The sequence below is a fragment of the Kogia breviceps genome, chromosome 9 (genome assembly GCF_026419965.1).
Source record: "Kogia breviceps isolate mKogBre1 chromosome 9, mKogBre1 haplotype 1, whole genome shotgun sequence".
Lineage (NCBI taxonomy): Eukaryota > Metazoa > Chordata > Mammalia > Artiodactyla > Physeteridae > Kogia > Kogia breviceps.
This window is the reverse complement of record NC_081318.1, coordinates 97,565,791-97,590,226: the sequence shown is the minus strand read 5'-3', so window position 1 is coordinate 97,590,226 and position 24,436 is coordinate 97,565,791. Positions and strand designations below refer to the sequence as shown.

The following is a 24,436-nucleotide window of genomic DNA, read 5'->3' as shown; positions in this document are numbered from 1 at the left end:
GGGAAAATGATTTTGTTGTTGTCGTTGATTAAGCCCTATAATTATTTTGGATGTATTTCTGTTATAGTTTTTCTTCACTAAAAATAACAGCTTTATTGAGGTATAATTGACATAAAATAACCTGTGCATGTTTAAAGTGTACCATTTGATAGATTTTGACATATTTATACGCTGAGAAACCATCAATACAATCAATGGAACAATCATAGTCATCACTTCCAAAAGTTTCCCTTTAAGGCTTCCCACCCTCTCTGAACTCCCTTCCCATCCCCAGGGAACCACCGACCTCCATTCTAACTTGCATTTTCTAACATTTTATAAATGGAATCATACAGTATGTACACTTTTTTGGTCTGGTTTCCTTCACACAGCATAATTATTTGACAGTCATCTATATTGTTTGTGGGGTAAAGTTATTCATAATATTCCTTTTTTAACCTTTTAATATTGGTAGTTTCTTTAGAATGATGTTAGCTCTCTCAGTCTTGATATTTGGCAATTTGTCTGTTCTTTTTTATTACTCATTTTAGCTAGAGGTTTTCATCTTACTTATCTTCTAAAAGAACCAGCTTTTGGCTTCATTGATACTCTCTAAAGTTTTAAGTAAGATTTATACTTTGTTCTTTATTATTTACTTTATTCTGCTTGTTTGCGATTTTGTTTGTTCTTACTTTCCTAGTTTTTTAAGTTGGAAGTAGAGTTCATCTATTTAAAAACTTGCTTCTTTTCTAATCCAGGTCTTTACCGCTATAAATATCTATCCAATTATTGCTTTGGTTATATCCTGCAAACCTTGCCTTATTGTGTTGTCATTATCATTTAGTTTAATATAGCTTCTCATCTCTTTTTTGATTTCCTCTTTGCTTGTGAGTTTCTTTAAAGAAGTTATTTTATTTTGAATATTTAGAATTTTCTAAATCTTTATGTTTTTGACTTCTAACTATTCCACTCTGTTCAAAAAACATACTTTGTATGAACTGAATCATTTTAAATCTGTTGAAACTTGATTCAGGCCCAGAATGTTGTATTTGGCAAATAGTCTTTGTACACTCGAAGAGAATGTGTGTTGTTCTGTAGATATCAGTTGGGGCAAGTTGGTTAATAGTCTTGTTCAGATCTTCTAATTCTTTGATTATCTTCTTGTACTATGAACTCTTGATAGAGAGGTGTTGTAATCTCTCACTGTATTTTTCAGTTTGACTATTTCTCCTTGCAATTCTGTCAGTTTCTTGTCAGGTGTTTTGAATCTCCTTTATTAGGTGCATAAATTTTAAGATTATATTCTCTTGATGATTTGACCCTTTTGTTGTCATTAAGTGAAACCTCCTCTCCTTGCTATGATCCTTTGCCTTGAAATTTACTTTTTAAAAGTTGTATTAATGTAACCCTGGTGTTTTTGATTTGTATATCTGGTGTGAATATAAATATTAACATATATATGTTAGCTTATATTAGTTTTACGTATTAGCTTTATATATCTTTTTCTTTCTTTTATTGAAGTATAGTTGATTTACAATATTGTGTTAGATTCAGGTGAACAGCATAGATACTAATTTTGTTTGTTTGCATGTTTCAGATTATATTCCGTTATAGGTTATTACAGGATATTGGGTAAAATTTCCTATGCAGTAAATCCTTGTTGCTTACTTATTTTAGGCATAGTAATGTGTATCTGTTAATCCCATACTCCTCAATTTGTCCCTCCTCCCCTACCTCTGCCCTTTGGTAACCATAAGTTTGTTTTCTGTCTTTAGTGTTTCTGTTTTGTATATAGATTCATTTGTATTATTTATTAGAATCCATATGTAAGTGATATCATAATAGTATTTGTCTTTGTCTGACTTATTTCACTAAGGATAATTTTCTCTAGGTCTATCCATGTTGCTGCAAATGGCAGTTTTTTATTCTTTTTTATAGCTGAGTAATATTTTATGTGTATACATATAAATTATACACATACACATATATGCCACATATTCTTAAGTTGGTTATCTATTGCTGGGCACTTGGGTTGCTTCCATGTCTTGGCTGTTATAAATAGTGCTGCTATGAATATTGGGGTGCATGTATCTTTTTGAATTAGAGTTTTTGTTTTTTCTGGATATAAACCCAGGAATGGGATAGGTGGATCATAGGTAGTTCTATTTTTAGTTTTGTAAGGAACCTCCATACTATTTTCCATAGTGGTTGCACCAACTTACCTTCCCATGAATGATTTATGAGGGTTCCCTTTTCTCCACATCCTCTCCAGCATTTATTATTTGTAGACTTTTTGACGATAGCCACTGGCTGGTGTGAGGTGATACCTCATCACGGTTTTGATTTGCATTTCTCTAATGTTGAGTGATGTTGAGCATCTTTCATCTGCCTGTTGGCCATCTGTATGTCTTCTTTGGAGAAACGTCTCTTTAGGTCTCCTGCCCATTTTTCGATTGGGTTGTATGATTTTTTAGATATTAAGTTGTATGAGCTATTAGTATATTTTGGATATTAATCCTTTGTCAGCTGCATCGTTTGCAGGTATTTTCTTCCAGTCCGTAGATTGTCTTTTTATTTTGTTTCCTTTGCTGTACAAAAGCTTTTAGGTTTGACTAGGTCCTGTTTGTTTATTTTTTATTTTATTTCTTTTGCCTTGGGGGACTGACATACGAAAATATTGCTATGATTTATGTCAAAGAATGTCTTGCCTATGTTTTCTTTTCTTTTCTAGGAGTTTTATAATGTCATGTCTTACATTTAGGTCTTTAAACCATTTTGAGTTTATTTTTGTGTATGGTATGAGGGAATGTTCTAATCTCATTGATTTACATGTAGCTGTCCAGCTTTGCCACCACCACTTGTTGAAGAGACTCTTCTCTGTTTAATATTTTTCTTCTTTTGTCATAGATAAATTAACTGTGGGTGTGTGGGTTTATTTCTGGGCTCTGTATTCTATTCCTTTGATCTGTGTGTCTGTTTTTGTGCCAGTACCATGCTGTTTGATCCTATAGCTTTGCAGTATAGTGTGAAGTCTGGAAGCATTATTCCACCGTTTGTTCTTTTTTCTCAGGATTGCTTTGCAAGTCTGGGTCTTCTGTGGTTCCATATAAATTTTAGGATTTTTTGTTCTAGTTCTGTAAAAAATATGTCCTGGTTATTTTGGTGGGGATTGCATTAAATCTGTAGATTGCCTTGTGTAGTATGGCCATTTTTAACAGTGTTAATTCTTCCAATCCAAGAGTATGGGATATTTTCCCATTTTTTGGAATCATCTTCAGTTTCCTTTATCAGTGCTTTATAGTTTTCAGTGTACGGTTCTTTCACGTCCTTGGTAAAGTTTATTCCTAGGATTTTTTTTTTCACAATTTTAAATGGATGTGTTTTTTAACTTTCACTTTCTGATGTTTCAGTTTTAGTGTATAGAAATGCAACAGATTTCTGTATGCTAATCTTGTATTCTGCTATCTTGATGAGTTCATTTATTAGTTCTAACAGTTTTTGTGTGGAGACTTTAGGGTTTTCTATATACAATATCATGTCATCTGCAAGTAGTAACAGTTTTACTTCTTCCTTTGCAATTTGGATTCCTTTGGTTTGTTTTTCTTTGATTGCTGTGGCTGGGACTTCCAATACTATGTTGAATAGAAGAAGTGAGAATAGACGTCTTTGTCTTGTTCCTGAATTTAGCAGGAAGGCTTTCAGCTTTTCACCATTGAGTATTATGTTGGCTGTGGGTTGGTTGTAAATCACCTTTACTCTGCTGAGATATGTTCCCTCTCTTCCCACTTTGGTGAATGTTTTTATCATGAATAGATGTTGATTTTTGTCAAATGCTTTTTCTGTGTCTATTGAGATGATCATGTGGTTTTTGTCTGTTGTTAATGTTGTGAATCGCCCTGATTTGCATATGGTGAACCATTCTTGTGACCCTGGAATAAATACAACTTGATTATGGTGTATGATCCTTTTTATGTATTGTTGGATTTGGTTTGCTAATATTTTGTTGAGGATTTTTGCATCTATATCCATCAGAGATACAGGCCTATAATTTTATTTTTTTGGAATGTCTTTGTCTGGTTTTGGTATCAGGGTGATGGTGGCCTCAGTAACTTTGGGAGTGTTCCCTCCTTTCAATTTTTTGGAATAGTTTTGAGAAGGATAGGTATAAGTTCTTATTTATATGTTTGATAGAATTCCCCAGTGAAGCCATCCAGTCCTGGACTTTGTTTGCAGGGAGTTTGTTTGTTTGTTTTTACAGATTCTCTCTCACTTTTAGTGATTGGTCTGTTCACATTATCTATTTCTTCTTGACTCAGTGTTGGCAGGCTGTATGTTTCTAGAACCTTTCCACTTCTTCCAGCTTGTCCAATTTGTTGGCATATAGCTGTTCATAGTATTCTCTTATGATATTTTGTATCAGTGGTATTAGTTGTTATTTTTCCTCTTTCTTATTTTGTTTGTTTGGGTTCTCTCTCTTCTTAGTGAGTCTGGCTAGAGGTTTGTCAATTTTATTTATCTTTTCAAAAACCGGCTCTTGTTTTTATTGATCTTTTCTACTCTTTTTGATCTCTATTTTATTTCCTTTCTGATCTTTATTATTTCCTTCCTTCTGCTGAATTTGGGCTTTGTTTGTTTTCTGATTCTTTTAGATGGTAAGTTAGGTTATTTATTTGTGATTTTTCTTGTTTCTTGAGGAAGGCTTGTATCACTCTGAACTTCCCTCTTAGAACTGCTTTTGCTGTGTCCCATGGATTTTGTACAGTTGTGTTTTCATTTTCATTTTCATTTTTCTTAAGGTATTTTCTGATTTCTTCTTTGATTTCATCGTTGACCCATTGGTTTTTTAGTAATGTACAGTTTAGTCTCCATGTGTTTGTTCTTGTTTTTCTTGCTGTAGTTGATTTCTAATATCATGCCATTGTGGTCAGAAAAGTTGCTTGAAATAATTTCTATCCTCTAAAATTTGTTGAGGCTTGTTTTCTGACCTAGTATGTGATCTATCCTAGAGAATGTTCTATGCATGCTTGAGAAGAATGTATATTTTGCTTTTTTTGGATGTTGTGTCCTGGACATATCAATGAAATCCAACTGATCTATTATGTCATTTAGGACCTCTGTTGCCTTAATGATTTTCTGCCTGGATATCCATTGATGCCAGTGGAGTGTTAAAGTCTCCTACTATTGTATTATTGTCAGTTTCTCCCTTTATGTCTGTTAGTATTTGCCTTATAGATTTAGGGGCTCTATATTGGGTGCATATATGTCAATGAGTGTAATATCCTCTTCTTGTATTGATCCCTTTCTTATTCTATAGTACTCTTCTTTGTCTTTCTTTATGGCCTTTGTTTTAAAGTCTGTTTTGTCTGATATGAGTATTGCTTCCCACTTTCTTGTTTCTATTTGCGTGAAATACCTTTTTCCATCCCTTGACTTTCAGTCTGTGCATGTCTTTCGCCTGAAGTGAGTCTCTTGTAGGCAGAATATTCCAGGTTCTTTTTTTTTTTTAATCCAATCTGTTGCTCTGTGACTTTGTATCAGAGCATTTATTCTATTGATATTTAAAGTAATTGTTAATAGGTATGTATTTATTGCCATTTTAAGCCTTGTTTTCCAGCTGTTTCTGTAGTTCTTCTTTGTTCATTTCTGCTTTTCATTTTTCCTTTTGTATTTTGATGATTTTCTTTTGTAGTATGCTTGAGTTCCTTTTCTTTTTTTTTTGTTTGTTTTGTGAATCTTTTGCATGTTTTTGATTTGTTGTTACCATGGAGTTCAGGTACATTCATCCGTAACTAAATCAGTTTGTTTTAAACTGATAGTCATTCAAGTTCAAACACATTCTAAAACACCTACATTTTTATACTCCCCTCCTCCAAATTTTGTGATTTTTATGTCCTTTTTTTAACTCTTCATGCTTATCCTTTTACTTTTCATTGTAGTTACAGTCGCTTTTACAGTTTTTTTTTTTTTTTTTACTGTGTACTGGCTTATTTAAGTGATTTTTCAGTCCATACTATATCTGCCTTTTCCTATTGTGATTTTCCCTTTTCTATAGGTTCTTGTCTATTTTCTGTTTAGAGAAGATGCTTTTGTATTTCTTTTAGGGTAGGTTTAGTATTGCTGAATTTTCTTCGTTTTTGCTCGTCTGAGAAGTTTTTTGTCTCTCCTTTTATTCTAAATGATAATCTTGGGACTTCCCTGGTGGTCCAGTGGTTAAGACTCTGTGTTTCCACTGCAGGGAGCATGAGGTCTATCCCTGGTCAGGGAACTAAGATCCTGTGTGTTGTGCACGGCATGGCAAAAAAAAAAAAAAAAAAAAAAGAAAGAAAAGAAAAGATAATCTTGCTGGGTAGAGTATCCTAGGTAGAAGGCTTTTCCCTTTCAGGACTTTGAATATATCATGCCACTGTCTTCTCGCTTGCAAAGTTTTTGCAGAGAAATCAGCTGACAGCCTTATGGGGGGGGGGTTCCCTTGTAAAGAACTCTTTTTCTCTTGCTGTCTTTAGAATCCTCTCTTTATTTTTCACTTTTGCCATTTTAATTATGATACAGCTTGTTGTGAGTCTGTTTTGACTCATCTTGTTTGGGACCGTCTGCGCTTCCTGTACCTGGATATATGTTTCCTTCTTTAGTGTTGGGATGTTTCCAGCCATAATTTCTTTAAATACATTTTTGATCCTCCCTTCTTCTTCTGGAACCCCTATTATGCATAGCTTGGCATTTATGTCATCCCCTACATCTCACACATTGCTTTCTTTTTTTTTTCCATTTGTGTTTCTGTCTGCTATTCTGACTGGGTGATTGCCATTATTCTATCCTACAGATCACTTACTTCTTTGTTGTTGTTGTTGTTGTTTTTGTCTGTACCATATGGATCTTACTTCCCCGACCAGAGATTGAACCCCAAGGGCCATGGCAGTGAAAGTGCCATGTCCTAACCACTGGACCACCAGGGAATTCCCCACTTACTTGTTCTTTTATGTCATTTATTTGGCTTTTCATTACATCTAGATTGCTTTTTATCTTAGAAATTGAATTATCTATCTTTGTTTCATCTTTGTAGTTTCTAGTTCCTTGTTACAGTGATCTGTGTTTCTGTTGATAATCTTTCTTAATTCAGTTAGCATTTTTATTACCACCTTTTTGAACTCATGGTCTGGTAGACTGGTGAGCTCTGTTTTATTATCTGTTCTTTGAGGGTATTTCTCTTACTCTTTTAATTGGGAGTACTTCGTTTGCCTTTTCATTTTACGTAACTTTCTGTCTCAGTGAACTTAGGAGAAACAGTTATCTATCATGGTCTTGAAGAGGTATTTTTATGAGGGAGCTTTCTGTGTAGACGTGTATGTCCAGTGCCTTTGGTGTGAGGGCTGGTTTTGATAGGGACACCAGTCATGTCCTTCCTCAAGGTGTGCTGGTTGTTATCACCTTGATAGGGAAGGGGTGTGGTTGATGTTAGGGGATCTAAAACCTGCGAAGTGGGATGTCCCCTCTGCTTTGTGGCTCTCACTATCCTGTCAGGTGCAGGGTCTGCTTCCCAGTTGTTGGAGTAGAAGCTCTGAGAATCAGGCTCGATCATGTTCCTTTCCCCTTTACTGCCTGTCCTGCCCCAAAGGAGCAAGTGAAGCAAGTAAAGCCCCTTCACTCACAGAGAACCTAAATACCACCTGTGTAGGTGTCTGTGGCTCTGTTCACATGCAGCCCACATTTGCATCTGTTCCCCTGTTGTATTCATCCCAGATCTAGTTCAAGCCTTTGGTGTGGAGTGGTCAGGGCTACAGAGTTCTCTAGGCTGGGGCAGGGGTTTCAGGCATTGTGATTGCAGGTATTGAGGTGGCTGTGCTGTTGCCAGAGATCTAGATTGCCTCGGTGGCTGTCTTCTCCCAAGACCTATCTGCCCCAGATCCTGTGCTAAGCTGCAGTGTGGAGTGTGGTGGTGACTGGAGCATTCACTCTGGTGGGAGATGCACCACAGCATGTTCGCAACACCACCTGAGTGTGCGTTGACCGTAGCCGCCCCCTGGCCCACCTGGATCGCATCCCAGGTCCCCCCACCCGGCCCTGCCACCTGTTTGTGCATAGCTAGACAAGGTGTTTTCCCAGGGCCCAGTTGGCTGGGATCTTGTACCAAGCTGTGGTGTGGTAAGGCTGAGGTGTTTGCCTCATCTGGATTAGGGGGTGTGGCAAGGCAGCAGCCTCCAGTGCAAGGCTCTCTCTGTCCTGACTCTTGGCAAGCCGTCATGTGCATGCTCCTTGTGAGTAGAGTCTAGGCATTTCCAGCCCTTCATCTGTCCCAGGGACCTCCCAGCAGCCAAGGGGGGTTGTCCTCCTCTGTGCAGGACCTTGGGACTCTGATGCCCAGATTGTGGCCTGTCCTACTCGCTCCCCAGGGTGGTGAGTGCCTGTGTGGACCTTTTCTTCCTCTCAGATCCCTCTCACGGGTGGGAATCTCAACCCTATGCCTTTTTCTGTCCTACCCAGTTACATGGAGATCTTTCTTGCAGCTTCCGTGGTATGGGAGTTCTTTTGCCAGTTTCCACTTAGTTTTCTGTGAGAATGGTTCCACCTGTGTAGTATTTTTGCAGGGGTGGTGGTGAGCTACACATCCTTCTATTCCACTATCTTGATAATAATCCAGCTTTATATATCTTTTTCTGTCTTTTTCCTTTTAACTTATTTGTGTCTTCATGTTTTTCATGAGTTTTTTAATAGGCTATCTATAGTTCTTTTTTTAATCGAGTTTTGCAATCTCTGCATCATATTTAGGATGTTTAGGCAGTTTAGATTTCATTGCATTATTGATGTGATTATGTTTAATGCTATCATCTTGCTATTTATATTCTGTTTGTATCATCTTTCATTGCTTCTCATTTTCTCTTCTGCTTTCTTTTGGAGTGTTTTTCATGATGACAGTTTACCTCATTTGTTGGCTTATTAGCTGTAAAGCTGTTTGTGTTATGTTTATTTGTTACTTTAAGTTTTTATAATAAACATCTTTAAATTATCAAAGTTTATTTTCCATGTATTCTAAGAGGAAACTTCTCTTGGTCATGATGTATTATTATTTTTATATATTACTAGATCTTATTTGCTAAAATTTGGTGAGGATTGTTGCATCTGTGCTTTTAAGGGAGATGGTTCTGTAGTTTTGTTTGTTTGCTAATGTCTGTTTATTTTGTTTTGTTTTGTTTTGTTTTTTGCGGTACGCGGGCCTCTCACTGTTGTGGCCTCTCCTGTTGTGGAGCACAGGCTCCGGACGCGCAGGCTCAGCGGCCATGGCTCACTGGCCTAGCCACTCTGTGGCATGTGGGATCTTTCCGGACCGGGGCACGAACCCATGCCCCCTGCATCGGCAGGCAGACTCTCAATCACTGTGCCACCAGGGAAGCCCAATGTCTTTGTTTTTTTAGTAGGTAATCAGATTTGCTAATTTTGAGGATTTCTGTGTCTATGCTCTTGAGAGAGAATGTTTGTAGCTTTTTTTTTTTGGTCTAGTTTTGAGATGTGTTCCTTCTTCCATTGTGTAGTATTGGATTGTTTCTTTTTTCCATGATAGTGAGACCATCTGGGTTTGTAGATTTCTAATTCAGAATGTTTTGAATTACAAATTCAAGTTCTTTAATAGTTATTTTTTCAGGTCATCTTGTATGAGTTCTGATAATTTCTTCTGAGTTGTAGAGCTATTCAAAGTATTGCATTATACTTTTAATGCTGTGAGTTCTGTAGTGGTATCATGTTTTTCACTCCTGTAATTGGTAATTTGTCTTCTATCCTTTTTTCTTTCTTGGTCTTTCTGGGGGTTTATTAATTTTATTGATAGTTGCAAAGAGTCTACTTTTGGTTTGATTGGTTTTCTGTTATTTTTGTTTTTAATTTCATTGATTTTCTGATATCTTTTTTAGTCCCTTTCTTCAGCTTGTTTTGGGTTTATTTTGCTTTTTTTCTAGTTTCTTGAGGCAATAGCTTGCATTATTGAGACCTTTTTTTCCCTAATAACACAACTTTTTCTAAGAATGCATCTAGTGTTATTAAATTTCTTCCAACTCCTGCCTTGGTTGAATCCCACAGATTTTGATGTTGTTTTTTCATCTTTGTTCAGTTCAATATTTCTAAAAAAATTTCTTTTGAGATCTTTTGTGATCCACTGATTATTTGGAAATGTGTTGTTTAATTTTGAAATGTTTAGAAAATTTATAGGTATTGTTCTATTGCTGATTCTTAGTTTGATTCTATTATGATCAATTGAATTGTATGATTTCATTTCTTTTAAATGTAAGATGTTTGTTTTGTGACCTAGGACATCCTCTGTCTTTGTTAATGTTCCGTGTGTAGTTGAACAGAATGTATATTCTGTTTTTGTTGGGTGGAGTGCTCTGTTGATGTCAACTAGTTTCCCTTGTTTTATGTTTGTCATTTTTTCTATTCCTTGTTGATTTTATCTAGTGCTTCTCAGTTGTTGAGGGAGGGGCATTGACTCTTACTCCTGGTTAGATAATGTTTGGAAGGTAGGCACTAAATATAGCATCTGAAGTATCTTCCTGGAGGGGAAAAAAGGTTGGTTTTATATAAATCCATGTTTTAAAATTATAATGTCATAGCAACAGCACCATGGTTAGAAAGTCAAGGGAAGGGGGAAAAAAAACCCCGACTGTGCCCAAAGGAAAGATAGAAAATACACTGTCTTCTTCTTTTTTTTCCTGTATTTATCTATGGCCCTGGGCAATTTTTTTGTACTCGCTGGAAAAAAGAGTAAGATTTAGGAAAGGAAAACTAATCCCCTTTTTTAATAGTAAGGTTCTTCCCCACCCTAAAGTGAGAGCCAGAAAAAATATAAGGCTTTTGATACTAAATTTTCACAAAGCTTTGAAGAACAGGATCAGCATTCCCTGAGACTTTGGACTTGAAGTATGAAGATTTCACACAAAGGAGTTTACTTAAGACTGAGGCTTATTTTGTGCACAGTTTAAGCAGTAGTATCAACTAAGGATTGGTTAGAAAAGTAAAAATTTTACCTTTATGTTTTTTTGGGTTTTTTTTTTTTTTTGTAATACTGAACTCCTAAAGATTATGTTTTTCAAGGCCCTTTTCTCTTCCTCCCTCCATTAAAAAAAAGGAGGGGTTAGTAACTAATACCCATTTATGAAAATAAGTTATTTACATGCTTTTGGTGGTTTACAAAACGTTCTTCATGCATATTATCTCATTTGATCCATACAATCCTGTGTGATTTGTAACACAGGTTTTTTATTCTTTACTTATGGAATCTCAGAAAGGTTAAGTGATTTTTCTCAGGTCATAAAATTGAGTAGAATAAAGTTCAGGTATTCTCATTCCTAATTCAGCCTTCTTTCTGTGGTATTCTGCCTTTGAAAGGATACACCTGTTTTCTCGAATAGAATTGACTTTAAGTAAATGATATTTTTATTGATTTTATAAGTGCTCCAGTGATCATGTACTATTATATTTTACATAAGGATAAATTTCAAAGATTATTAGAAAGCTTTAATAGATTTTCAAACGTTGACTTAATCCTGAATTTTCTCTTACATGAACTTGTTTTGTAATGTCTGTTTGATTAGTTACCCACTGATAACTATAAGTTCTTTACATGTTTTTAATGGTAATACCTTTATGTGTTTAATTTACTTCAAATTATTTTTATTCTTTTTCTGATTTTATTTTTATTTTTTCATTAGAAGATGTTAGAAAATGTATATATTAGTAGTTGTGAAATTTGTCTTATAGTTCATTTGGTTAAGGAATTATTTTCCCCCGTAGTGGGAATAAGTATTTTATATTGTTAAAATTTTTTTTCTATGATAGGTTTTATATATTGTGAGATGCTTTTTAAAAATAATTTTTGCTATTTGTTTAGTTATATTTTGGTTATTATATATTAAAATCTTACCCCCCCCCTTTTTTTTTTTTTCGATACGTGGGCCTGTCACTGCTGTGGCCTTTCCCATTGCAGAGCACAGGCTCAGACGTGCATGCCCAGCGGCCACAGCCCACGGGCCCAGCTACTCCGTGGCACGCGGGATCCTCCCGGACCGGGGCATGAACCCGCACCTGCTGCATCAGCAGGCGGACTCCCAACCACTGCATCACCAGGGAAGCCCAAAATCTTACCCCTTTTAAAACACATTATTTTGTTCTCGATTCTATATGTCATTTTTACTTTTGTGCAAATACCACATTACTTTTCAAAAATTTTGCTTTATAATTTGATTATGTTTTCATTTATTTTATACATTATTGAAATCACTCTGCAATTTTACAGAAAATTTTTCTTGAAGATATTTTTTCCTATAGGCTGTTTTCTCATCAGATTCAAGATATCTACTTGAATATGATTAAAGTATGTCAAATATAAACAAACTTTTTACACCTAGAATAAGGAAATGAAAATCAGTATGTATATGTAGTTGTCATTATTGAAGTTTTCTTGGGGTTTTTGACTTTTACTTTTTCTCTAACTTTATGTGTTTTCTAAGGTTTCTTTAGTGAAAGTTTTTTTTTTTTTTTTTTTTTAATGAGCGGGGAGGGGAATTTTTAAACTCTATCTTAGACTTAGCCATTTGTTACAAATAACAAATAAGTATTCTGTGATGATGATGATGTTGTTGTTTTTATGATGATGGTGATGATGACACCTTCAGTAACTGGACACTTAGATCTCATTGATTGGGTGAATTTTATCAATATTTTAACCTTGCGGCATCCATGTTGTTTGGTGATGTTTTGTGGTGGTGGTTTGTTTTGTCTTCATTTACATTTGTTATTGTCAGTATTGTCTAGGAACTCTGTTTTTATAAAACATATGATAAGGTGGCAAGGAAGATTGATGTTGCAGAACAAGTTAAAAGGTAGTCGTTGTGATAAGCCCTGATCTTACAATATTATTTATTTTGATTTAAGGTAAACTTTTTGTTGAATGGATTCTACAATGACAGCTTTGCTCTCCAGATTATTATTCATCAGTTTGCCAGATAACCCTTTATAAATAACAGACTTACATTTTGCTATTTGCTTTTGTAAAAGACAGGCTTTAGTCTAAAGTTTCTAAATAATCAGGGCTGTGTAGAAAAATCAGATGTGGAGCTTTTAGATAATATAATTGTATGACTGTATTCTGGAAATGGCCTTAGGAAGTGATGTATAAATAAATAACTAAAAATGAACAAACCAACAGACTGGGAAAATACTCACAGCAAATATGATAGGTAAACAGTGAATATTATTGTGTAATTAATACAAAGTGTTATAAAAATGATAGGGAGTAAAAATGATGTAGAGATTCTTAAAAGGAGATACAGATAGTAAAAGTTATTCAGCCTCATCATTTAAAAATTCATGTCAGACCCTCAATAAGAACATACTTCTTCTAGCAGTGTATAAAATATTCAGTACAGGAATAACATCCAGTTCTATCCATGGTTAAGTAACTCCCATAGATTATTAGGAAAATGTATAAAGTAGTATAGTCATTTTGAAAAGTAGTTTGATAATTTGTATCAATAAGCTTAAAATTGTTACTTTTGTCTGGTAATTCTGCTTTGTTTCTCAAGGAAATAATTATAGATATTTAAAATTCTTATATGTATTTATGATAAATAATTATTCCATTTAGGCAGATGGTTAAGTAATTTTTGTTCATTTATTTGATAAAATACTGTCAAAAACATATTTATAAGTACTATCATAGTATGGGTGAATGCTTATAACAATGTTAATAAAGAAGACATTGTAAATAAGTATAATTACAGATAAAAACATAAACAAAATAACTCGTGGGTAGTTTAAAAAGTAGGGTAAGAATTTAAAGGAATATAGTAGACACAAACAAGATTTTGAGTATTTTAGGAATATCTGAAGGTTGCTTGAAATTTCTCTGAGGCACTAATCTGCATTGTGCTCTTTGCAAAGTCGGTGCGTAGGAGGGAGTCACTTTCTTCAGTGTAGCCAGCTGCCCAGTCCCTGTATGTCAATTTTTGCTTTTTCTGCTCTTTCTCACATCAGTATCTAGGGGGAGGATATATGCTGTTTTGGTACTACTTGAGAATTTGAAGATTCACAAATTTGTCAGACATATTCACATATATTCCAATAATCCACTTGGCAGTTGTTGCCTCTGTGTTGTGGGTTATATAATTTCCCTTCTTTGAAGTGTTTTTCTGATTTTCAAAAATGAGCATGATATTTTTAAAAGGAAAAGAAAAGCCTTTATTCAGTTACCAGTTAATAATCCTAGCATGAAACTCTATTTCAGTAGACAGTGTATTCTGTTTTTTCTACAGTGGCTCATATGCCATTAAACCCCTCTAGCGTTTGTACTTCTTATCTCTAGAAGTTCGATTTGTGCCTTACTTTATTACCCATGTCTTTACTAACATGTTTAGTCTTTTCTGTTTTGAATATGTGAAATACAGTTATAACTCTTGTAATGTCCTTGTTTATAACACTGTAATCTGTGCCATTGGTTCATACTTATTTAATATTTAATGGAAAAATATAAAAATGCAGAAACATTTTTAACATGTGTAAACTACAAATACTACCTACCAGGTTTAAGTTTTAGAATATTATAAGCATGTTGTATCGCCTATCTCTATAACTTTTCTAAATGTTGTTATTGTTTTTTGTATGTCCCTAAGTAATATATTGTTTAATCATACATGTCTTGATATAAATTACCTCTTGCTGTGTGTATTCTTCTGAAACTTGTTCTTCTTTAACATTGTTATTGAGAGACATCATTATTATTATTATTTTGCGGTATGCGGGGCTCTCACTGTTGTGGCCTCTCCGGTTGCGGAGCACAGGCTCCGGACGCGCAGGCTCAGCGGCCGTGGCTCACGGGCCCAGCCGCTCCACGGCACATGGGATCTTCCCGGACCAGGGCACGAACCCGCGTCCCCTGCATCGGCAGAAGGACTCTCAACCACTGCGCCACCAGGGAAGCCCCAGCCTTTATTATTTGTAGACTTTTTGATGATAGCTATTCTGACTGGTGTGAGGTGATACCTCATTGTGGTGCTGATTTGCATTTCTTTAATAATTAGTGGTGTTGAACATCTTTTCATGTGCCTCTTGGCCATGTGTATGTCTTGGCCATGTGTATGTCTTCAGAGAAATGTCAGTTTAGGTCTTCTGCCAATTATTTGATTGGCTTGTATGCTTTTTCGATATTGAGTTGTTTGAGCTGTTTGTATATTCTGGATATTAATCCTTTGTCGGTCGTATTGTTTCCAAATATTTCCTCCCAGTCTATAGGTTGTCTTTTCATTTTGTTGATGGTTTCCTTTGCTGGACAAAAGCTTTTACGTTTGATTAGGTCGCATTTGTTTATTTTTGCTTTTATTTCTTTTGCCTTGGGAGACTGATCTAAGAAAATATTGCTACAATTTATGTCAAAGAATGTCTTGCCTATATTCTTTCCTAGGAGTTTTATGGTGTCATTTGTTACATTTAGGTCTTTAAACCACTTTGAGTTTATTTTCGTATGTGGTGTTAGAGAATGTTCTAATCTCACTGCATAACATGTAGCTGTCCAGTTTTCCCAGCATCACTTGTTGAGGAGACTGTCTTTTCTCCATTGTACATTCTTGGTTTCCCTGAACAATTGAGTCTGATGTGATATTTACATTTTTACCCTTTTACTGAGCAAATGGGAAGAGTGTAGGAGGAATAGTCTGTCCTTTGAATATAAAGCTGTCTTCTCTCTGCAGTTTGTAGGATTTGCCTGGGATGATCTAGTGACAAGACTGAGATCAGAGAGACCTGGATTTAAATTCTGCTTTGTTGGTTACTACCCACGTGATTTTGTTCCTAATATGTTAGTATTTCTAACACAGTTGTTGAGAATATTACATATAATATTAAAAATAATAAATGCATATTTTGTGTCTAATTCAGTGCCTTCCACATGTCACGTCTTAAGAAATTATAGTTATTATTATTGGAATCATCACCATGTTTTTTCATCGATACCAGTCCCTATATGTGCTTTGCAAAGAACAAATGTATAAAGACTTGGAACACTGATAGCGATTGTATGCAACAGATAAACAGGAGGGAAGAATTTAATATAATCCATTCTCCTGGGTGGGTGGTGTTACTACATTTTTTTTCCCTGTCCCCCCCCCCACCCCCCATCTGTTTCTACCTTTATCTCTTTTATTGAAAAGCAGGTTTTTGGAATAATCAGTAAGGAAAATAATATAAGAAAATATAATAAAAGAAAGGTTCTTTCTTTCTCCCAACTGACAGAACCCTTTGTACTCCAAATATAGCATGTCTTTTGGTTATTTCTTAAAATGAGTGATTTTTAAATATAGTGTGGGTAAGCATGGGATGGGGAGGTGGGAAAGGAGGAAGGTGGTTAGATAATGTGATGGGGGCACTGTTTACCTTAGAAAGTATTGGAGTTACTCATTTAAATTCTCTACTAGATTGTAGACTTTGTGCGGACATAAGCTATGCTGACTTCTTCTATTTGTGCCAGCACCTGGCACAATATATTGTATCTTTCAGTAGTTATAACTTTGTGCTTTTCCTTCCTGTCTTAGACTTTTCTACTTGGGGTCACAATTTATGTCTGATTTATTTCTGTATGTTTGTGACTTATAAATGATTGGTACTCAATAAATGGACTGAGTGAATGATTTGAATTGTCTCCAGAGTTAAAGATCAGCATTCATAAGAATAAAGCAACTGTTAACTTTGCTTATCTATAGAAATTTATTACTGGAAGGAACCTTAGGGTTTATGTAGTCTAGCTCTTCATCTTTCAAATAAAGTAACTGTTACCAAAGATTGCAAGACTTTTATTGGGAAACGTATGTGACAGAAGTAGAGTTAGAACCCAGCCAGATCTCTTATTCATAGTGCCTTTTCTTTTTTTAAACTGAATTGTGATATTTTTCTTCCTTAGATAACAGAAAAAATGGAGAAAAAAGTTGGTAACCAGCTTGAAAAGAAAATATTTATTTTCTGTTCTCTGTATGTCTGTAGTTATGTCTGTACTTTGATTCTATATTGTCTAGTCAGCGTTTTCAGGGTGAACATAGCATTTACTCATTGATCATTATCACAACTTAGGTTGAACATAATTTTCTCAAAATTTTCTGAAAAGTAAAATTTAAAAATCAGATTAAAAACATTTTCTCTGGATTATAATCCACCCTACATTTACATGATAGGTTGGTGTATAAAGTACTTTGTATTCTTGAACTTATTTTGATTCTGATGATAAGGGTTATGTAGGGTGTGAATTATAAATTATTGTCATTTTACAGATAAAAAAATTGAGACTCAGGGTATATCACATGATTATGATCACCTAGTAAGTAAATTATGAGGCTGAATGTAAACTCAGATGATTTAAAGGCATTTTCAGTACTCTTTACACTGTGGAAAGCTGTAAGTCCCTTTAGATAGACACATTTAAAAATGCTTATGGTTGAAGGACAGTTGGCAATAACCACTATTAGGTGCCCTTTACATTGTTTCCTTCTGTCCTCTAGTGTAGAACTAACTATACTGTGTGCTGTCAGCAGATACTTGAGTGCTAAGTGGTTAGTTAGCATTGTACTGGATGCTTTAATGTAGTTTCACCTAGGCAGTGCGTTGTGACCCAGCTGAAGAAAAATATGACAGTATGTAAGTGCTAGGGATATATTTTAAGACTTAAAATTTTAAAATTCTAATTAGAGAATATAGTGAAAAACACACTTGATATTCTGTTGAGTAACTGGAAGAGAGTCATCTTCTATATAAATCATTTTTGTTTTTTAGAAACAATTTTTCTTGTAGAAATAGAAAATACGTGTTTTAGAACTGTGTCTAAGATGCATAATGAAACCTTGACCTTCATTTGTAGCATTTTAATTACCTCAGATATGTCTAAGATTAAGCCAATAAATAAATAAATTTTTCAAAATCTAAATGTGCGGAGACAACTGTTGTTAACTTCTTGGTCGCTACATTTTCATACTTCTTGCTCTGTGTATATAATTCTCTAAGTAGAATATATATAATTCTATGAATAGAGTTATAATTCTGTAAACTAAATTCTATAATTCTACTTAAAGAAAATAAAGTTTATAGAATTATATAGTATATAATCATGTTTTATATGTAATTATATAAATGGAGTTAAGTTCTTTGTGTAATTTTTTTCATTCAGTCATATCATGAAAATCCTTCAATGGAAGTAAGTAAATTAGGTCTATTGTGTGTGGTCATGTAAAGTGGTAGCATGCTAAAGTTTTTTCATAATTAATTTGTCATTGTCCAAGTGGTGGACATTTGTTTCAAAAGTTTTGTTATTATAGAATAACTTTTAAAACTGTCTTGCAACTTGAGAAATTTCTAAGATTCATCAGGATCTTTATTTTTATTAAATTTGGCACACTTTTTTTGTAACTTGTTGACATTACTTTGAATTTATAATAATCATAATTCTACTCTTGCTTTACCAACTCTGTAATGTTTGGAACTTTTTGCTCCAGAATAAAGTTACTTATTAGGTAGAAAATGTTTGGGTAACTATGTTTTTTAAAATACAGATTTTGAAAGGGAATAGTGTTCAACAGCCGTTCTGTAATATTTCAAAGAAGTTAGACATGTTTTGATACCTTGATATTTATTCAATATTGAAATATTTAAATGTGTGTATTTTTTTTAATAGATTATCTTTCTCAAGGAATAGATCTTTCTGGAATAGAAGTAATAGAAAATGATCTACTTTTTGTTGCAAGAGCTCGACTTGAAGTGGAAAATCAAGCTAAGCGCCTCCTGGAGCAGGGTGTGGAGACTCAGGTAATACAAATAATGTCACTTTTTTAATGTGAAAAATGTGTCATAATACAGATGAACATTTGATTTTGTGTTGGAAAAAAGTAATGTATATCCTTATTTTATCACTGAACAACTATGTCTACAATCTGAATCGGAGAGTAGGGCATAAAGTAAGTACAAGGAAAATTTTTAAAATGTATATTTACTTAATTCTACTGAAAATGGATTCTAAGATTTCTAATGTATAATATATATAATATGAAATATATTTTAATATAATGTGTATATGTAGATAGATAGTTAACAGATGTTGTGTAGGCTTCCTTTGTTCAAGTCACTGGTACTCATTTAAGCTTTTCAGCAACCCAGTAAGGATGGTATTACTGCTATCTCCATTTTACAAATGGGGAAACTGAGAGCTTAAATAATTGGTCGAAGATCACACATCCAGTAAATGATGTAGTCTGGCAAACATTAAGTACTCTAACCCCAGAACCTTGCACCCTGAATAATCACTGTGCCAGAATTTTTTTTTAGAAATTGACTCGAGATTTCTCCTAAGATATCATTTTCCTGATGCTTAATTTTCTGAATTACAAGAAACCTAGAGGCATTGAGGTAGTAGAATCAACAAATTAGATGTAAATCTCAGTATTTCTACATTTGTATTGCACCCAGATATTTTCTCCATTTGTACTGGACCCAAATACCATCATTAGTATCCATTTAAAAATTCATATTCTTTAAACCAGGAATTTCATTTTGTGCATTTGTATTGGACAAAAATAATTTTATAAATATTCAGTTCTTTAAGTAGTCTCTGAATCAGGAAGCTATTTATTTGATTTCCAGTTTTTAACTTTTGTAATTAAAAATAACTGAATATCAGTTACTCTTCTGAATGAATTTTTAAAGCTGATTATCATATATATAATGAAAGGTGAACAAATCATAGACATACACATAGAATGAAATACCGCAGTGTAAACACACCTGTGAAATTAAAACCCAGGTCAAGAAATAGGACGTTACCAGCATTCCTGAAGTCTCTTCACTCCCTCTCACTGTCACTCCTCTCTCCTCCTTTCCCAAAGGTAGCTTTTATTCTAACTCTAGAGTTTAGTTTTATCTGCTGCCAATCATGTTTTAACTCGCAGTCTCACTGTGAAGGTAAAATGCTTATACTGTTTAAAAATAAGATACTTGTCTACATCAAATAATAGAGGTTACTTTATTCTCAAAGAAATATTTAAGGAATTCCAAGTCAATTTTGAATTAACATGAATATTTCTATAGAAAATGGCTTCAGCCCAGCTTATTTAGTTGCGGGAAAGGAAACAAGTAACGTTTCAGAAAGTGCAGTATCACAAGATTTTTGTATTTGTCTAATGTTCCTATTATCACTACATTAGAGATTTAAAACTTCATAAATACTGTTTAGTATTTTTTACCTGTGAAGTTTTTATTGCTATGTATTTATGTATATGTATGCATATATCTTTAATTTATGCAGATCTTAATAATTTACTGTATTTTAGAGTCATGGAAATGAAAACTAATAATGGCAGAAATGAAACAGTTTGTAGAACTAAAATACTATTTTTAATAGAGATTGGGGAATTTTAACACAAAGAAATGGTTACCTTTAGGCTTATTTTTTATTGTATTCTCATATATTTAAAGTGGGAAAATATTTTCTAGGATAGTTGTTCCTAAGCAAACTTATTTTAGGTATGTTGCTATTTTGTGTACATTTTAAAAAATATAAATTTATTTATTTTATTTTATTTGGCTGTGTTGGGTCTTCGCTGCTGTGCACAGGCTTTCTCTAGTGCGGCAAGTGGGGGCTACTCTTCGTTGTGGTGTGCGGGCTTCTCATCGCGGTGGCTTCTCTTGTTGCGGAGCACAGGCTCTAGGTGCACGAGCTTCAGTAGTTATGGCACGCGTGCTCAGTAGTTGTGGCGCACGGGCTTAGGTACTCTGCGGCAGGTGGGATCTTCCCGGATCAGGGATCGAACTTGTGTCCCCTGCATTGGCAGGCGGATTCTTAACCACTGTGCCACCAGGGAAGTCCCATGTGTACATTTTAATAGTTGTCAAATATGACTTTGCTTCAGTTTTTAAATCATAGTGAAATTAAACTGTTAAACTTTTAAGGAACTAATATTCCCTAAATATTGATAGTATTGTTATATTTTCAGACTCTAAAGTTAGTCGGAAGGTTATTTAAGTTGGTGACTTGTTGTTTAGCCAATGGCCTGTATGTAATCAATGAAATTAAGTTAGAAAGATAAAGAAGAAAAAAATTTTAAATATTGTGTGTCTACATGGGTAGGTGTGAAATGGTCTGCATAGAACCAGGGAGCTTTAATTTTGTTGTATGTTTCAGGGTGGTTTAGAGGAAGGTAGATTCTGCTCAGTGGATGGGAATATTGTCTTTTTGTAAGGCTGTATATATTATTTTCTCATAGTTTGTTGACATTAGCCATTAATATTTTCCAATGCATTAGTCTTGTTAAATTCCATAGGTATAGCATAACCTTCTGAGTATAATTTGGCTTCCTCCATAATTTTCCGAAAGGGAGAAAATGTACCGATTTGCCAATATTAACATTCTGGTTCATTTCACAATTTTTACAATATTTATCATGTGTAAATTGATATTCGTGTTTATAACATCATGTATTTCTGAATTTAGTCATGTGTGTGTCTCCCTCAGACCTGGGTCCTCTGTGTTATTTTCAGTCAGGTTTCTGGCTTTGCAGAGCTGAGGAAATTAAACCCTTATCAGTAATGATGTCCCTGAGATAATGTTCTTGGGAAGCAGGATGTTTTAGTGGAAAGAGCCTGTGTTTTGGAGCCTCTTTCCTTTTCCTCTTAGAAAGCAACAAGTCAGAGGTGTCATCCAGCTGTGTCAGCAGGCAGTTTGGGAATTAAGGATGAAACTAACTTTTACTGAATGCCTCTTCTCTGCCAGGATTTGTGTTAGTCACTTTACATTTGTTATCTCAGTCACAGTGACAAATATGTGAGGAAGGTATAATTATCCACTTTCTATAGTTAAGGAAACAAAGGCCTGGAAAGGTTAAGAAATTAGCTGTAGATTACTCAACTAGCAAGCAGTAGAGTCATGGTCTGGAGTGCTTGCTCCCCCGCCTTTCTTCAATAGAACCAAGCAGTTTATTCTAATTTTGTTAAATAATTACATTTTAAATCATTTGACAATTTGTGAAGCAATTTATATTGAAAAAGGAATTTTTTAAGTGTTAAAATTTCTTTGGGAAGCCTCCATGTGATGACTAATCTAAACCAGTTCCTCAGTATTCCTCAACATTTTTATGTTTCTCTGGCCAACTTTCTTTTTTCCATTCTCTGAAATGACTGTTTTAGACTCTCCACTTTGCGTTAACCTTACCCTCTCATCCCACATACCAGCTGAGGCGGATGCCCTTAATTTCTGCTTCACAGAGGTGCTTCTCACATCACCTGTACTCTGGATCCCGCTTTCTTATCTTGTTTATATTTCTTTCTCTCATATCTTCATCATGTGTCTTTTACTTTGTTTCTTCTCATCAGCATGTAAATATACACCTTTTATGCCACTCTCCCCTGTGTTCTCTATTTCTCACTCTCACAAGCTTTCTTTTAGTTTTTCACATGCCCATTTTCCTTCCTCCTTTAGGGCTTTCATGTTCTTTTTATGCCTGGAATACTCTTTCCACTTCCCATTAAAACAGATGCTGCAGCTTATATCTATTTGATTCCCGAAATATATTCTCCCATTTATAAGAAATAATTGAAATAGTTAAATATATTGTTAATATTTATTATATATATAGACTAAAACAATAATAGCATTTTAATTTTGAAGTAATATTACATTCATGAAATATTACACAATTTCATAGTTTATAGGCTCATAACCTGAATAGAGATGTTCAGTACACAAGGGACTTTTGAATTAACATGTCCTTACTTGCATTTAATAATCAACTTCTGACAATTTGGTTTCTCAAAAATATTAGTGATCTTCTTTTACTGAGTATATAGTTGGGACCATCATTTTCAATATCAATTAATTGTAAAACTTAAATTTACTAAAAGAAAATTAGTGTAATTTCTTTTCGTATCATTCTTTTTCCAAAATCAAAAATTTTAAAATAAATGCAGATAACTTGTTTTTGATCATTACTGTTTTTTCCCTAGTTAATTGCTTAAATGTGCTGTATTCATTTGTAGGTTTTAATAGCTTTGTAGCCTTACAAAGTCTCCACTACAGTTTTACAAAATTTATGTCTTGGAAGACATAAACTAAATAATTATTTAGATACTAAGGAACTGTTTTTTCTTCTTACAGTAGAAAATTATAAGTAAACTTCTGACTTCACAAAGCCATATTAAGTCTATATGGAAAAGGTTTGTAGTGATACCACTGCCCCTTTCTTTACACAATGTTTGGAAGGATTGATGACCCAGAGTTCTTCTTCTGGTGAAGGATGCCATTATCATCACATTAGAAAAACATGTGCCAATTCGACAGGCAATGTTTGTCCCAAACATTGGGATCGTCTGCGGCTCTTCCTTGATTCCTATTTCTCTTTTTTGCTGATCCTGAGAATCTTTCATTGAAAGAAGCCAGACAAAGAAAGAGAGAACCTTACGGTATTTTCAAGATTGCAGCAGACTCCATTACCTCAAGCTGTAACTAGCTTTCAAAAATAGGTGACAGAGATTTTGATCTGGATGAGTTCCTGCATCACCATAGATACCAGGCCCCCACAGTGAAATGATTACATTTCAATTAGAAAGATGGCTTTAACTTGTGAATTATAAGCTTTTCCAATAAACAGTGCAGGGCTTTCTGGAGGTTCCAGGATGGAGGAAGATGATGTGCTTATATGTCTTTAAAAGTCAAGGAAGAGGGTCTTTCAGGGTCTTTCTGTGCTGGGCTGTAATTTCCCGTTACAATTGTTGTCAGTACTGGGAGGCAAACATCCACAAACCTGCCTTTTCCCGAAGTCGGAAAGCCTCCTCTGTCAGGTCCACACAGAGTACAGGTGCTTATCAGTTGTCAGCTAAAAGTACCATGATAGCATGATCTAGAGAGAGTCTCTCTACGATGACAAAGTAGAATTGAAGTTCACTAAATAAATGTCTGCATAGCATACAGGAAGTGATTATGTTGTTATGAACCCTTTTTACTTTTGTAGTTAAAAATTCTGAATTGTTTTTAGCACAGAGAGGGTACCAATTCGAATGTGTTGTGTTGAAGGTTTATGGAAGTTAAGCATTTTCTCACCCTCCAAAAGGAGCTTCCTGGCGAAGTTGACCCTGTTGATTAGTTATGGTAGTAAAGCATGCAACCAGTCCTTTGTGATCCTTTTCTTCTCTGTGTGCCCAACAAACACCAATAGTAGACTCAGTGTCAGTTGATTTGTCAAGCTGAATATCTGCTTTAAGAGGTCTAGCTTTCCTATTGTTAGCTGCTAGTTTTCCTGGCTGGTCTCATGAATTCTAGAACAGATCTCATCATTTGAACCTACAGAAACTCCTTTTGTATATTTGGTCCCACTGTTTTTGCATTTACTAAATATAAAGTTCCAGTAATTTTTCAACTCTTGTACGAAGCATGTTTCCTGACATGCAATAAATAATTTGA

The 24,436-nt window shown here is 34.5% G+C and overlaps 1 protein-coding gene across 2 annotated transcripts in view; it reads left to right on the top strand.

Moving 5' to 3' along the window:
* COG5 (component of oligomeric golgi complex 5) overlaps positions 1-24,436 on the top strand; it is a 270,936-nt gene that overhangs the window by 110,077 nt on the left and 136,423 nt on the right. For both annotated transcript variants that reach the window (XM_059074512.2, XM_067042835.1), the window contains exon 7: positions 18,668-18,798. In XM_059074512.2, coding sequence (XP_058930495.2) covers positions 18,668-18,798 — 131 coding nt within the window. The remainder of the gene's footprint in view (positions 1-18,667; positions 18,799-24,436) is intronic.